Source organism: Hydractinia symbiolongicarpus, chromosome 6, assembly GCF_029227915.1.
Source record: "Hydractinia symbiolongicarpus strain clone_291-10 chromosome 6, HSymV2.1, whole genome shotgun sequence".
Taxonomy (NCBI): domain Eukaryota; kingdom Metazoa; phylum Cnidaria; class Hydrozoa; order Anthoathecata; family Hydractiniidae; genus Hydractinia; species Hydractinia symbiolongicarpus.
This window is the reverse complement of record NC_079880.1, coordinates 17,045,823-17,061,490: the sequence shown is the minus strand read 5'-3', so window position 1 is coordinate 17,061,490 and position 15,668 is coordinate 17,045,823. Positions and strand designations below refer to the sequence as shown.

The 15,668-nt window shown below is 34.4% G+C and overlaps 2 protein-coding genes across 2 annotated transcripts in view; one reads left to right on the top strand and one right to left on the bottom strand.

Moving 5' to 3' along the window:
- Positions 1-15,668, top strand: part of LOC130647227 (uncharacterized) — a 98,419-nt gene that overhangs the window by 18,187 nt on the left and 64,564 nt on the right. The gene's annotated exons all lie outside the window — the stretch shown is intronic.
- On the bottom strand, positions 9,977-14,053 carry LOC130647224 (52 kDa repressor of the inhibitor of the protein kinase-like). Its single transcript, XM_057453005.1, has 2 exons — positions 13,827-14,053; positions 9,977-13,662 (listed from the first exon to the last, which is right to left on the bottom strand). Exons 1-2 carry the CDS (start codon positions 14,039-14,041, stop codon positions 10,548-10,550), a joined length of 3,330 nt encoding a protein of 1,109 aa, XP_057308988.1. The 5' UTR covers positions 14,042-14,053; the 3' UTR covers positions 9,977-10,547.

The window sequence follows — 15,668 nt, the reverse complement described above, 5'->3', positions numbered from 1 at the left end:
AAGAAGCAAGAATTAGTTAGCAGTCCAGTAAATTTGAGCAAAAGGAACAAAAAGTAACCGAATGGGGAAGAAAGAAAGCAAATATGAAATTCTCAACTTGCAACTTTTAACAGAACATATTTATTTACAAATTACTATACTTAAAAAGTCTACCAATAATTGCAAGCCAAAGATTTTTTGGTTTTCATGTCATTTTCGAATGAGCGCCTCCAAGATCTTAGTTTCAAATTAAGCGCTCCTTTTTTTGGTTCTAGGCAGGGCGCTCATTTGAGCCGTGAACCTCAGGTTTTTGAATCACATGACTAGATTTGTTTAGTCTGGCGCACGGTTTGTGCGCTGAGTGGAAAACGGGCTTTACGCTTCATACCCAACGTCGAACTGTATGGCTCTTGCTTTGAAAGCCGCGTGCGCGTTCCAATGAAAAAAATTAAGAAGCACTGGGACAACTTTTGCTTCCTATCGATAATTTGATTCTGAGACTTAATATTGGATATCAATATTGTTTCAGTTCCTTCTGTGTTACAGCGAGATGTTTTAGCAGTTAATTGAATTATTTTTCGACATACGGGTCATCACGTAATCTTATTCTCTAGAGCCAGTAAAATACCGTGTAGAAAGTCTTTTTTTGGTTCATCACAGTGATGGACTGCATGACATTTTTTCTTGCAAATTTCAAGTAAAACGGATAAGGCATCAAGAAGTTGTTTTATACGACTTTTAACGACAAAGGAGGTGATTGACGACGCCATTGTCACATCTGGAGCACGAGGTGAAGTACGCGTAAGTATTCACACGTGGGTAAGGCAGAGTCATATGAGACTCCTTTTATAGTAATAAAAAAATAAAAAACTTGTAGAAAATCACACAAACTTTCGTTTACTAAACCTCTCCTGATAGGGCAGGTCCATGTACCAAAAATTAGGTTTTGATAAAACTGGTAGAAAATTATCAACTTGTTATGCATATTTTCACGTTTATTTATCAAGGTATGTTTCAATAATTTAATGTTCTTCGTCCTGCACAAACACGCACACACGCCTGCACAACACGCTTAATATGAAGTGAATGCAACTAACTTCTAAAATCATCACTACCAAAACGAATGTCCGACTGTACATGTGATGAATAGCACCGTAACCATTTTGTTGGTTTTCTAAATTCAAAGAATGTGTCTCTCCGGACATAAAAAACAATGAATAAGTTGATCAACAGAGTTGGTAAATCTTGCCGGGTCATTCGCTCTCTTCTTAGGGCAGGTCCATGTCTGAAAATAAGACACACAGCTAATAACAGCTATAACTTTAAGTTCTTTCTATATGATCACTGGTGTAACACGCATGCTTCATGTTTTTGTGTGTTGACTTCGTTGTACTATATTTTAATCACCTGTATGTATTCGGTTTCAATCACCATTTCTATGAATGGAGCGAAGGATACTTGTAATGTAAAGCTTGAAACATGTTTGCTTCATTCATGCTTTCGTATAATCGTTTGGTTCGATAAACTGTCTATCACCACTTGCTTTATTTTCATACAATTTGCTTTTGATTGTCACTTCAATAGATACAACAGTGTTTATCATGTGAAGGATTATAACCAATATGAGTTCTCGCTTTTTCTAACTGTCAATTATTCATCTGTAACACTTCGTGTGTTGCGCAGACTGCTTCATATTATTATTGAGTTCTCATGCGTTATAAACATCTTTAAAAATCACAGTTTCTCAATATACAATATACACCAAAAGATATTTTACATGAAAGTTTCTCTTTGTAAAATATAAAAATTATATGCTGTTTGTATCAAAAACATTTGAACAACAGTAAGACAATAAGTCAATGAACTGAAAACTACCAGGACATGAGACATGAATTTCAAGTATGCATCCTTATAAACATCTTATATAATAATCTCAACTTGCATGTTGTCAGTCAGTCCTCTGTGTCTCAGTCCTGGAACCACTAAATAAAAGAACTAAGAAAAAATTTCAATGCAAAAAAAATAAAAAAAAAATAAGAAAATAAAATAAAAAACCGTCTCGAACCACGTAAAATTCTCATTAACAGAACGACTTCTTGTGAAGAAACTTGAGCAATTAAAAAAGATAGAAAATCGATTGAGACACGCATCACATCTGTTTTAAATTGTTAAAAAGTTTTTCTGAGAAACCTGATTAATTTCTATCATAATTATGACATTTTAGCTTAGCATCTTATCATTATCTTGATAAATATAACGTAATAAATCACGTTTATATACGTTATTCAATCATCATGGTTGGCAAGCGGTAAGTGGAGTGAACATATGTGTGGAGGATCTAATGCAATGTTTTCATCTTGTCACCCATGACGTCACATATCATGAATTAACCATAAAAATCATTATGACTAAATTCTTCAAGGAGATAAGCATAATTTGATTATTCCGACAACGCAATTTGCAAAAAAATCGTGACTCTTTTTGGAACACATTTGTACTCAGATGGTGTATTGCTAAGGTAATACAAATTATTTCTGTCAGACTGTATCGACTTTGTAACACAAAGCGCACAAACACACACACAAACAAACAAAAAAAAGAGGACTGACCAAAAGTGAATTATGGAAGTGTTGCTATTTTGACTTTAACTGCATCATGATCTGAAAAAAAAACATTTTTTTCATATGGGTTACATTCAGCGAGTCACATATATCCTTTTTAATGTACACATGGTCAATAAATGATCCTGAAATGTGAGTCAGTAAGTGAGTCAATAAGGTCGTAATTTCTTAATGGATTTTCAAGTTGAATAGAAGAGTTATGAGTTGTGTTCAATGCATTAATGTTAAAGTCTATGATATATATGGATATTATCTTGACAGACAGACATGAAGTGTGATATTACATACAGAAAGTTTGCCACTGATAGTGATTGCTTACGATATAACAACAAAATATTAAACTCTTGTTCCTGAATAGCATACACTTTTACAGTAACCAGCAGCGCACCTTTTAACGTCCAAATATCAACAATCCCGATATTTGATTGAACACAACATGCTAAGCTGCAAAATTTATCATTGCTCTACTGTGAATTGATTCAAGGTCGAATTGATCAAACCCAAGTCATCATTGTTGGAAATCTGAGTTTCAGTAAGACACAATGTGTCACTATCACATAAAGCTTCATCTGATAAAATATCAGTTGCATGTTTTTTCAGTGATCGTACATTCAGCAACATGACGGTCAATGATGATTCTTCTTTACATAAACGATTGATAGAGGTCATGATATAATTATTTTGCAATGTTTCGTATTCTAAGATGGCTTTTGGATCATCGCGTATAGCAGATGACTTGTATTCTGTTATAAAATGTAATCCCTTCATAGCAGTCACTCTACTCAGTGCTACATACGTTTGACCATAATTAAAACTTCTCTGTTTCAGCAGATTGAAGCTCGCCACAACCTCTGGAAATTGCTTACCTTGAACTTTATGCACAGTACATGCTCATGTTAACATTAATGGAAATTGTGTTCTCCTAATAGTCACAGATGAAGCACTCTTTTGAGAAAAATATTTGTTTCTGATTTTGTTATAGGTACTACATTTTTATGTTTTCCATATACATCTGCATTCTTTTGCTTAATTCCAATACTGTCATCTTCAAATTTAACATAAATCACCTTTCAAGTCATTAACTACACTATCCATCTTAATATGATAAACAGTTCCTATTTGTCCATTTGTGAGTTTGCTTTCAATATCAATGTTAGCAGTCAACATGACCTTTGCACCAACTTTCAACGTTAAAGTGCGAGCAAGTCCTCCAGTTTCCATTTGACCTCGAGAAGTTGGTACATTTTTCGGAATGGTATCGATGGAATCAATCTTCACTGAGGGAGTGTCCAGTTTTTTGAGCATACAATTGTTGTGATTCGATAGAGGTTTATTTTCCGCCCATATATGTACAGCATTTTTTGGATAATCATCGTCAGTTTCAGAAATGAACTTGGATTTTAGAAGAGTTTCGGCATCATCATCTAGCCCTGCGATTCTGATTTTGTTGAGCAAATCAATCAAAGAAATGTCACCTTTCTGGCGCATAACTTCGGTGAGTTCTGCAATTCTGAAATGCCTCCACAGTGAAAACATATTTAGCATTGCATCCTGATATTCTGCATATACTGGTCTTTGCTGAATAGGAGGGAGTTGATAAAAATCATCACATGCAATCACAGATTCTTTGCATGCATGATTTCCTGTGACACGCCAAATATTTCGACCTTTGATGAATATGTAACAGTAAGTAATTTGAAGCCATTGAAATTTCATCAATGATGATTTTCAATTCCGATAACTTTTGTCTTAATGTTGCACGCTTCTTGTCACTTAATTTAGGGATGTGTTTTTTTAAAATTTCCGACAGGTATAGCTAATCCTAAGTGAATTGTGGTCCCATTAATGTTAACTGAAGCTACTCCAGTTGGTGCAAGAAGTAATACTTTTGGTTTGTCATATTCCCCAGAATGATAAGACAGTGTTTTTGTCAATGAGTGGTAAATAGTTTTCACAAGGTGCGACTTCCCACAACCACCACTACCTGTCAAAAATATGTATATTGGATCAATTTGTGATTTCACAGTAGTTGATAAATTTTTAATGCAATCCCTTGAACATTTTATAACAGCTTCAAATATTTCTCTCTGTTTATGGTTCAATGTCCTTATATTTGCATTGATTTCATCACCATGAATTGGTGAAGCGTTGTTACCTATAGTAGAAGGTAGCACAGATTGCTCATCAAGAAGACATTCCTCTTCATAATCTTCAATTGCCTCCGCAGTGTTCAATAATTCCTGTACTTCATCATTCCCCTGCTGAGCATATGAATTTAGTTATTGACCATGTCCCTGTGATAATTATTGATGGCATCTTCCATTAAATCTGAGAATGGTTCAAAAAAAGTTTTATTCTCATTGACAATGTCCAGCACTGTTGGTTGCATGAAATTATTCATATAACTACCAGTATCTGGACACTTTAGTGTAGATTTATCTCGAAAAGGGAAAAACATGAACAGCATGTGATGGGCATATTCTTCTGTTTTTTGTGCCTGTTCGGTACGTGATACCGCAACACAGATTTAACCCTTCGACATTTTAGCTTTTCTTTTGATGACATAAGTGGCAATACACTTGGGTACATATTTGGGTTATGGTTTTCTTCAATGATATCATCGACTAGAACTGTAGGCTGATTATCGTTTTCTGAATGATCATTTGTTTTCAAGTAATAATGGGAAAGAAATTCTGCATAACACAATGCATCAACGATAGCATACTTCCCTTTCAAAAATTTTACATTAGGTATCTATGTACCTATCTAACATATTCCGCTTGAATATATCAATACTATCTTCTGGTAGTTCTTTGATCTCTTCCTCACTACGGAAAACTTTATAGCGATGACAGCTGGGAAAGACTTTCGGAGCCAAAGCTCAGGCATAACATTATAACGCATCTTGAATGGAGCATTCCCGTTTAGTTACATAAGCTCTAGCAACTGACGTTATTTGTTCGTATGTAGTTTTGTTCATCAGTGAATCTTCTTTTGCAGCCTGTCTCATTGCCTCAGTAGATTCATCTTCCGACTTGGAAAAATATGCGCACATGTAACTAACTGATTTGTAATAATTTATCACTAGTTGGATATCTATATTCGCTTGCCAAGCCATCAATCCTTCAACAAAATAGTTATTAACACAACAGGAGCTTAAAATGAATCTGATAGTCTGTATCACTAGAAACAGACAAAGCACTGTAATAATGTGCTTCATCTACTCCAATATCTGCAAGTATTTCACTTATGGTTTTCAATTCCACATAGTTTTCCTTCAATGGATCTAAAAAGTTTATTTTTCTTGGATTTAAATTTTTGTCAATAAAGTCTTTCACCTTATTCAAAATGTTATGACGATTTTGCAACAAATCACCTTTTTCTTCTTCAGATAGGTCATCAGATAATGGTTCAGCGATAATGGTGCGGTCACAAAAACATATCGACCAAAACTGTACCTTCATTCAACATTTTTATATTTGCGGCATGATTTAGAATGGGAATGTATTTGGTATGACTTCACTAGATTGTACAACTCAGGTTCTTCATTACTGTTTGGTAGGTGAACCTTTATTTTAGCATCAATATATGCCAAATATTCATCTTTTGTCTCTATTCTAAGTTTAGGTCCATCGATCACCCATATGACTGAGTGGACATGCGGGCTTAATCCACACTGAAACTCGACACAAATGGCGTGATATTTAACTTTTCCTAAAGGACCATCATCAATAATTTTTTTGAAGAAAACTTCCACTTTATATTGAAAGTGTCTAGCCAATAAAACTGGGTTACTATTTCATAGTTTACACCGTTCAAAATAATCTATTTTATCTATATCTTCATCAGAAATGTCAAGCGCATTCAGTTTACCAAATCTTAAATCAGCATATGATAATGCGAGGAAAAATGTGGGCAAACCAAGTTGTTTAACCGTAGCTAAAACTTCAAACAAAAATCTTTTCCAGTATGCTGGGGTTCCCTTGATAGTATTCATGAAACTATATGCATTTTCACTAGCCACAAATGAACTTACCGTTTCCTTAAAATTTCTACTGAGCATACCCGCAGTTTGCTAGCTTCCTCTGAGTTTTTTCATTGCAATGTTAATACTATTAGTTAAACTTTGTTGTTGCCAAATTGAATGAACAAAAAATATATAATCTGGCTCTGATGCAAATCTTTGTTTATAATTCAATAGCCTTTGATTAAAATACTTAGATGGAGATAATTTGATCTTACGATCAACTTTATACCCAAACACTCCAGTAGGAAATAAGTATGGATGTGTTAACTCTTCACAGAATTGATCACTCAAAACACCCAATGGATTTTTACCTTCACAAGGAGCGATCGAAACATTCTCAGTTTTAATAACTGGAATCTCAGATGTCAATGTAGTTTCATTACAACCAAATCTATGTTGATCTAAGGGATTTTCCTCTATTTCTTCTGGAATGTCATGTGTAGAGCTACCTTGCTCATTCTCATCAGTAGAATTTTCATTTTGCATAATCGAACTAGTGTTTAACTGCTCCATGTTTATTGTGATTTCTGCATACAATGGGTTATTAAGCTTCAAATATAACAGAGCAGCTTTAACAACATATTGTCTTACTGGTTCAAACAGTACGTGGCCATAGAAAACATGCTTTTGTTTCATTTTTAGCATAATTACACCATTGCTATCAGCACCTCTAGGTGAATTATTACAAACATCATCTGCCTAAAGTGGTACATTACATATTGTACCTTTCACTTTCGGAGATTGTCCTTTTGGCATTATTACGACTTTTTAAAAAATAATCTTCCGTGAAATTTTGATTTTTCGAGTTTTCTTAAATCAATCAACACTATATTTCACAAATATATAATTTGTTACATACAGCTTGACATGGGACAACTTTCTTCTTCAATTTCTTATCACATGTCAGACATATATATGCCTCATTATCAATGCTGATAACATGGGAAAAATACAAATCACTACTTAACTCTGCATATCCATCTTTGAATATTTTAACTGAACGCCGATATAGACATCTGTTGCAAACAACACAAACATAATATGGGCCTTTTGCAACTTCTTGTCTGAACTTGATCACTTTCTTTGTACATTTTGCTTTCATATTTTTTTTGTATGTCACATTCACCTAATTGGGTACACTTCTTTTTATCAGACCGTTTGGCAGTGTATGATTTCATTTGTTCCTTTCTTTGATTGTGTTTAGCACTACCAACTAAATTTTGATAATATTTTCTATTCTTCAGTCTCTTGATAAAAGCTGCAATAGTGGATATTTCTAATTCTGTCAGATTAATTTTCACCGGTTGTATCTCGTAGTATTGCGAAGTTAGACTCTGTTTGCACAAATAAATGTCTTTAATATAGGCCTCTACATCACAAAGCCTCTTGAACGTCATCAAAAGAGAGTGTCCATCAGCAACAACTGAACCATCACTACTTCGACTGTGAGAATCAAATACAAAGAATTGTGTTTTGTAAAGAAATATCGAAGTGGTGAAGCCTCCTGTCATGAACATTAGTCCATTCAGGTCACCAACAAAGTTCAGAAATGCTTTTCCTTGTTATTTCATCTGAGATAAGATTCAAAAAGGTAACAGTTACTGGTGTGCCTTCAACGGTAATAAAATTTGGGAGTTGATCGAAGGAAATGGCACCAAATTTATTCAAAGATTTAAAAATAGTATCACCGTTATCTAGTATATAGTCTAGATCCCAACTAGTCCATAGTAAGACCTTGTGAATTACTGACCAAATAATGGCAAATAATGCATTAGTAACACATTGCATACCTGAAGTTTCTCCAAATTTTGCATCTGCCTGGTTGAGAGTTCCTTGGACAGATTTAACAATCTTGTATATGTTGGACCAGGATTAATTTCCACATCGCCATCAGCCGGCAATTGTAATAACTTCAAAAATGACATATTAATATTGAACTCAATAATGACCACTACAGCACTAATAAGAAAATTACAAAGGAAACTCTTCCATGAAAATAATTCTTGTGTCATTAAAAATGTTTCAAAATCACTAACGTGGGAAGCTAATTGATTTTGTGCTGACTTTCTTGAGAAGCAATAAAAGGAACCAATTGCGGCTTGATAGGCTTCTAATGTTATCATCACTGCTAGTCCTGCTAGCTATACCTTCGTAGTGACTAAAAACTGTATGATGGATGATAATAAAACCTGTGTTGCAAAAACAAGAAACAATAAGTCTATACTACACTACTGATTTCACAGATTATCACAAATGTATACTTTTTCCAACTGTCTATAGTTAGTTATAGTTAGCTTTAGCTATATGTTGTTGCATATTACCGCTGTTGTGCATTCAATATTTTCCTCATGGATTTTTATTGATATTGCAGATGTTTGTATTTTTCAGATTTTGTATTTTAATATGATTATATTTCAATACGATCTATTCAGTGGTCAGTCTGGGGCAAACTGACAGGAAGAAAGGAAATATCTAATGACCCAATTGTTAAAAATCACAAACAAACAAAAACAAAACAGATCTCTCTTCTTCTGGAGGAGGAGCAGGAGGGGAGGGGAGGACGGGAATAAATTCTAGAACCAAATGAAAAAAATACGTCAAAGACGTTAAATAAAACTAAATGCGTACTGTTTGGGTTTTTTATTTCATGCAACAAAGAACAAACAACACTTTTTATTTTATCGAAGCAAACCATTCGCACTGCTCCAAACAGAAGCCAATTTCGTTACAGGTCTTTCGCGGGGTTACCGACGGTCGAGGAAAAATGAAAAATTGGATGATAGCGTTTTTGAGAGACGTTTTAGCTTGGTTCTCACTATGGGCTAACGACTAAAACATGGAGCCAATTTCGTTTCAGGTCTTTCGCGGGGTTACCCAAGGTCGACGAAAAATACAAGTGTGGATTATTCATTTAAGAAGGTTTCACAAATGACACGATCTGATGCAAAAACAAAGATGAAAAAATACAGTTATTTTCACCGTTTTTTAAAATCCAAGAGGACCAGAAGTTTGCTCCATAATCGATCGTAATTTAAATCTTATACAACATCAACAGGCTCGGATCCAGGGTTAGTCACAGATAACAGGGGCGTAGCCAGAAAAAAATTAATCTTAGTCGAAGCATTGACCCGCAGGGTCAACATCGCACCGAAGGTGCGATATTAAGCAACTGGGGGTTTGAGGGGCGTTGTGAGCCCCACAACGGATCCAGGGCGGAGCCCTGGAAGCCAACGCCCTTTTACGCCCTTTAAGCACTAAAACGCCATAAAACCGACTCTCTAAGATACACGATACACGTTAAGTATTCTGAACAATTGATCAAAACGGGGGAATAAATGACAACATAAAATACATTACAATATTTATTAGCAAGGTTGTAATCAAACCAGCAATAAGACAGCATAACACCATCATAATGTTTTTTATAGATTGAAAGTTATTAATGCAATAACTAAAATCTTCATTCTTCTTTCTTCATATTCAGCACCAAAATAATGTTTTTTGCAGATTGGAGGTTATTAAAAATTTAACCAAATCAAAATCTTCTTTCTTCATAACTATTAACAAAAATTTCAAAAATATAATGAAATGGAACCATGGACAAATTGAATCTAACATGAATGAATGAATAAAAACATGGCAAGGATCAGAGTTTCATACCCAAACCATGAATGAGTGAATCAATCAAATCAGATACATAAATATACATGTATATCTACCGGTCAAAATGACAGTAAAATGGAAAAAGGGGTGTTTACTTAATATTAGGCTAGAAATGGGGTATTTACTTAATATTAGGCTAGAAGTGGGGGTAAGTTGCTTATTTATTTAAATTTTTTATATATAAATACCTTACTTATAATACATCTTAATAAAGATTGAGATGGAAGTTAATCAAAAAAGTTGAAAAAAGAAAATGATTAGACAAAATCTAACCTGCGTGGTCCCTTGGCGGAAAACCTATTAATTATATCTTCTTTATTTATTTGAACACCCAAATGAACATGGAGTAGAGCAAGACCATTAAACCTTTCTTCTGTCATTGTTGATCTGCAATAGTTTTTTAGTCTCCTCATTGCAGAAAAGGATCTTTCACACTCGCATGAAGTCATGGGAATAGTGGCTAAAATTCTAAGGGCCACCTCTATGTTGCTAAAGACTCCATCTGCACGAGGGAAAGCTTTAAGAGTAGCTTCAATGGAGTTTGGAATGGATTCAGGATTTTCTTTTTCCATATTTTGCCAAAAGGTTACCCACACCTCTAGCTCATTTGAAATAGTTAAAGGGTTGGGAAAGTCGTTAAAATAGAAATTTACAAATGTGTCAAATTGATTTTTCCATGGCAATTTAGAAGAGTGTTCTTTTTCATATGCAAGGAGATGTAAAAGTTTGGATGGTATGATCACTAGACCATGACATGCAGTCACAGAATGATTAAATCGATCGTTTAGCTCAGAAATCACATGGTCAATAAGAGGGATAGTTATGGCCTTTTTAAAGTAATCTGAAACATCAGAATAAGTATAATTTGGCCTGTGTACTTGTCTTTTAGCAGTTCGAGGAACACTAACTGTTATGTTTACTTTTTGAGCTAATTCCTCTGCAAGTAAAAACCACTTTTCATGATAGGTGTCAATATTGTCTCTAATGCAAGAAAACCTATCTATTAAAGAATTAATTAACATTACAGTTTTAAACATGTCATTAGTCTTACTCTGTAATAGTTTTGTTACTTCCATTGTCATGTCAAATACCTGTCTAGTAATGACCATGGCAATAACAAAGTCAAATTTTTCCAATGCATTTCTATGACTGACTGCTTTGGATACAGTATCAGCATTAATTACCCCATTAGGGTTAAGGGCCATCTCATCAAAAGTAGCTAAAATGCCTTCAAATAAATCATTAAAAACACTCATGCCAATAATACGTTCCACCCACCTAGTGTTACAAACATCAATAATATGGGCATAATTAGGATTGTTAGTAGAGTCAGCAACATTCTTTCGTAAAAGTTTCAATCTACTTTCAGAAAATTTGAAAAAATATGTTATCTGTTTGATTTGATCCATCATGTTGCGGACATAATGTACAGAGCACGAATTACAGACAACTAAATTTAGGCGATGAGAAGAACAGTGTGTGTATAAAGCTAATCTGTTTTGCTTTAAAATATGAGCCTGACAACCATTAATTTTACCAGCTACATTCCCAGCACCATCATAACACTGACCTCGACAATTCTGTATGTCAAGAGAAAGTTCATTCAAGGTTTTTAAAATGACCTTTGAAAGAGACAAACCTGAGAGCCCTTCACTACAATGAACAAACCTTATGAATTCCTCTCGCAAGTTACAATGTTGGTCTACAAAACGAAGTACTACTGACATTTGTTCCTTGGTAGATGTGTCGCAAGCTTCGTCACAAATTATTGAAAAAAATTTAGCTTGTTTAACTGCAGATATTATTTTGTCTGTTATATAATCACCACAACATGAAATAATTTCATTCTGTGTTTGTGGTGATAAGTAAGTTGCATTTTTTGAACAGGCTTTTAAATGATTACCTAAAGCTATATCACCCCCTCTTACTCTATAATTTAAAAGGTCAAGAAAATTACCTACAGAATAAGGAGCATAGCCACCAACTTCAGGAAAATCTTTTAAGTTGTCTCTGTGTCCTCTCAGGGAAATGCATAGGCGGCCACAAAGAATAACTGTATCAATAATAGCTGCTAAAAAAATTCTGTTGGCTTCTACCTTTTTGGAATACATAGTAGATACCAGTTCATTAATTTTTTTGGTTGTACCTGACTGGTTAGTCCTTAAAGAAGTCAAAATAGAAGAGGTGTCCTTATGAAGAGCACTTTTTTCATGTTTTTTATAGACCGAAACACTGTCATTCCAGTAGTTCTGCCCCTTTGAAATAAGATTAGTAGCTAATGCAGATTTTAAATTTATTTTTTGATGCAATAATGTGCAAGGCAGACAAAACGCAGCATCCATGTGATTAGAATATGCTAGCCACGGAAATTGAGCAAACCAAACATATCGAAATCGCCTATTAAGTTTGTCCCTAGGAAAAGTGAATCCTTGATCAGGTTTTGTTACGTTATCAACATATGTGACTATATCATGATCACTAAGGTGTGGAGCTTGCTTGTAATAAGTGCCTACATCATATTTTCCAATACCATCAATATAACCTGGGTCGAAAGAATTTAATAAAGGTTTTGCAGAAAAAACTTTTTCAGGTGTAATAGGTTTTAACTTAGCATTTCCTTTGACAAAAAAGTTTTTAAAGTTAAAGGTTGGCTTTTTTGAAATGGAAGAAGTCTCCTCATTAGTGCCAGAAGTACCACATTGATTAACTAATGTTGTTTGGCCTAATGAAGAGGAAAAATTTGGTGATGAGACACATACGTTTTCAGTTCTTTTTATTTTGCTCTCTGTCTTCATAAAGTATGGCAACCTAGCTTGAAAATATTGAGCAGGACGCTTTAACGTAGCTTTACTCAATTTAATGGAAACTAAAGGGACAAAATGATTGGGTTTAAATTGCCCAGAATGTTTGCCATTATTGCAAAATAAAATTGAAACAGGCTGTAAATTTTTATTTGAAGGCAGACGAGGAAAAATATTCTGATTGAAAAGCGTCTTGAATCGTAGCTGACCACAATCAGGATATAAAGTTGGAATATTTCTTTTTAATACACTGGTAAGGGCAAGTATACAGATAAAAGATGACCATATGTTTTTACTGCACATAAGAATAGCTTCCTTCTGTACAAGATCTGCTGCCGAAAGACCTGTGTCTACAGAGGAATGGCTAACTGAAAACTTTAATGTACTTTCTACACAGGAAAACAAATCTGAAGATTGACATAAAGATACAAAAATTGGATGGTTTGAGTAGAATAGAGAATTTTCGAAAAGCTCTATGCAAGTTAAAGCTCTAAGCTCATCTATTAAATCATTCGTACCTGAAACAGCCAGAGAAGCACTGCTGTATAAACAATCACCGTCTGTCACTGACCTGAAGTTAAAATAAAGCTCTCATAAACCACAACATACAAAATAAGTTTACTTTACAATTACACCATTATTGTTAAGTGATTCCGTGCGTCGAATGACACGAACTTAATCACTGCATTGTTTAAACAATGTATTGTCAAAGGATTATAGCAATTATAAACTAACCTGAGAGCCCGAATAGAATTATCCTTCAGATGATCCTTTGGGATGAAACTTTCAGCTTCTTCGTTTCGTTTCACAGCGCCTTCATCTAATAAAACTGAGAAATCGGGATCTCTCAGTTTATTATCCAGCGTAGTTCTCAAAGAACTTGAAACTTTTTGAAAGTAATTCAAATTTCCTGAAGCTAAATACGACTTCACGTTTGATAACACCATCATGATTTTGTTCTGCCCAGATTGCGAAAACGGCCCGTTTACAACCGGGACAGCCGGATTATGTACGCATGGTCCGATTATGTTTTTTTAGCCCTAATTATGTCGTGGTGACCGGTTTATGAACGCTGATATAATGGCAGGCAGGCTGTGATTGGCATTTCCTTCCGACTTTTGTAAATGAAACATTGACAAATCTTTATGTACGTGGGTAAGTTTATTTTATCGTTTAAAACACCTGTTATTCCAAAGAACTAATTTCAAAGCTGTGAACGTGGTAATCTGATAAAAATGAAGGTTTTGAATCTGATAAAAAATCTTCTAGAAGATGTTTAATATAGCTAAGTTTTTCGCGCAAATTAGGTATGGGGTAATGTAGCTAGCATGAAACATTAGTCAAAGATACATTTCTTCTCGATATAAAGCAGTATTTACAATAAAAATATGAACTAACAAAGGGTTTCACACTCGTTATTTTATGTTAATTCTTCGTTGTTCTGATAAAATGTTTTCTTATAAAAAGAGTGTATAGTACGATAATTTTCTCTGCTTCACCTTTTTGATAAATGATAAAACCATGTTAAAGAACATAATATGAATATAAACAAAGGTCTGGGGTAGCCAAGCTAGATTCAGCCTTAGCATATTGAAAAAATCTATGTCTAAACCGAACATAAAACGTGCTGTATATATTCACAATATCAGCCAGAATATATTCAAACAATGGTTTTTCTCAAACCGTTGAACCATCTCCTCTCTCGTTTTTTTTATCTTTTTAGAAGCTGTTGTTCGTGGAGTCCAATGTCGTTGGAGTGTTGACAATGCTGTAATATATGCAAGAACTATTAATATAAATATAAAAAAACTGAGTATGGACGTTACTATTTCTTATTGTCTTGTGAATGGAAAAGCACCATGTTGATGGTTTTCATGGTAAATATTTTTATGTACTATATGTTTCTTCTTTGAAAATTGATTATTTTTCATTAATATGAAGGTCCACTTGTAAGTTTTTATATTTTTTTTTTAAAAACGTGTCAGTACTTACAACCAGTTTCGCAATCGTCTTCAATAACATGTGCTTCATTTGTGACGTTCTTCGAATTCGTATTCTCTTCGCCTACACAATTGATTCACAACAAAGATTAAACACAAAATTTATATTAAAACGTCAATTTTAATTTCAGTTCAGTTGAAGTACATACCATCGTGTGGCTGTTCAGCATGACGTTTGTAATTCATTTGTTCTTTAACAGCTATGGAGAAAAAGTCGATGTCTTCATCGTTATCAAAGTTCGAATCAGTGATAACCTTCGACTGTTTTGAAACAGTCGGTATGATTGTGGTTGATGGTGGCTGTCCAAATACCAGCTTGTACGGAGTAAATCCTGTAGCGCTGTGTTGTTGTGTGTTGATGGCATCTATTGAAAAAATGAAAAATAAGTAACGACAATTCGATCTGCATTTCGGAACTATTGTTATCAACCTACAACATATTTGTGGCAACCACGAGCTCCAAGGTTTAGTTTCACTGGCACACTCAGCTATCATGACTGATATTTTATGCTCCACATTGATATGAGCCTGTTCTATCATGCCTTGACTCTGTGGATGGCGAGGACGACCACAAACC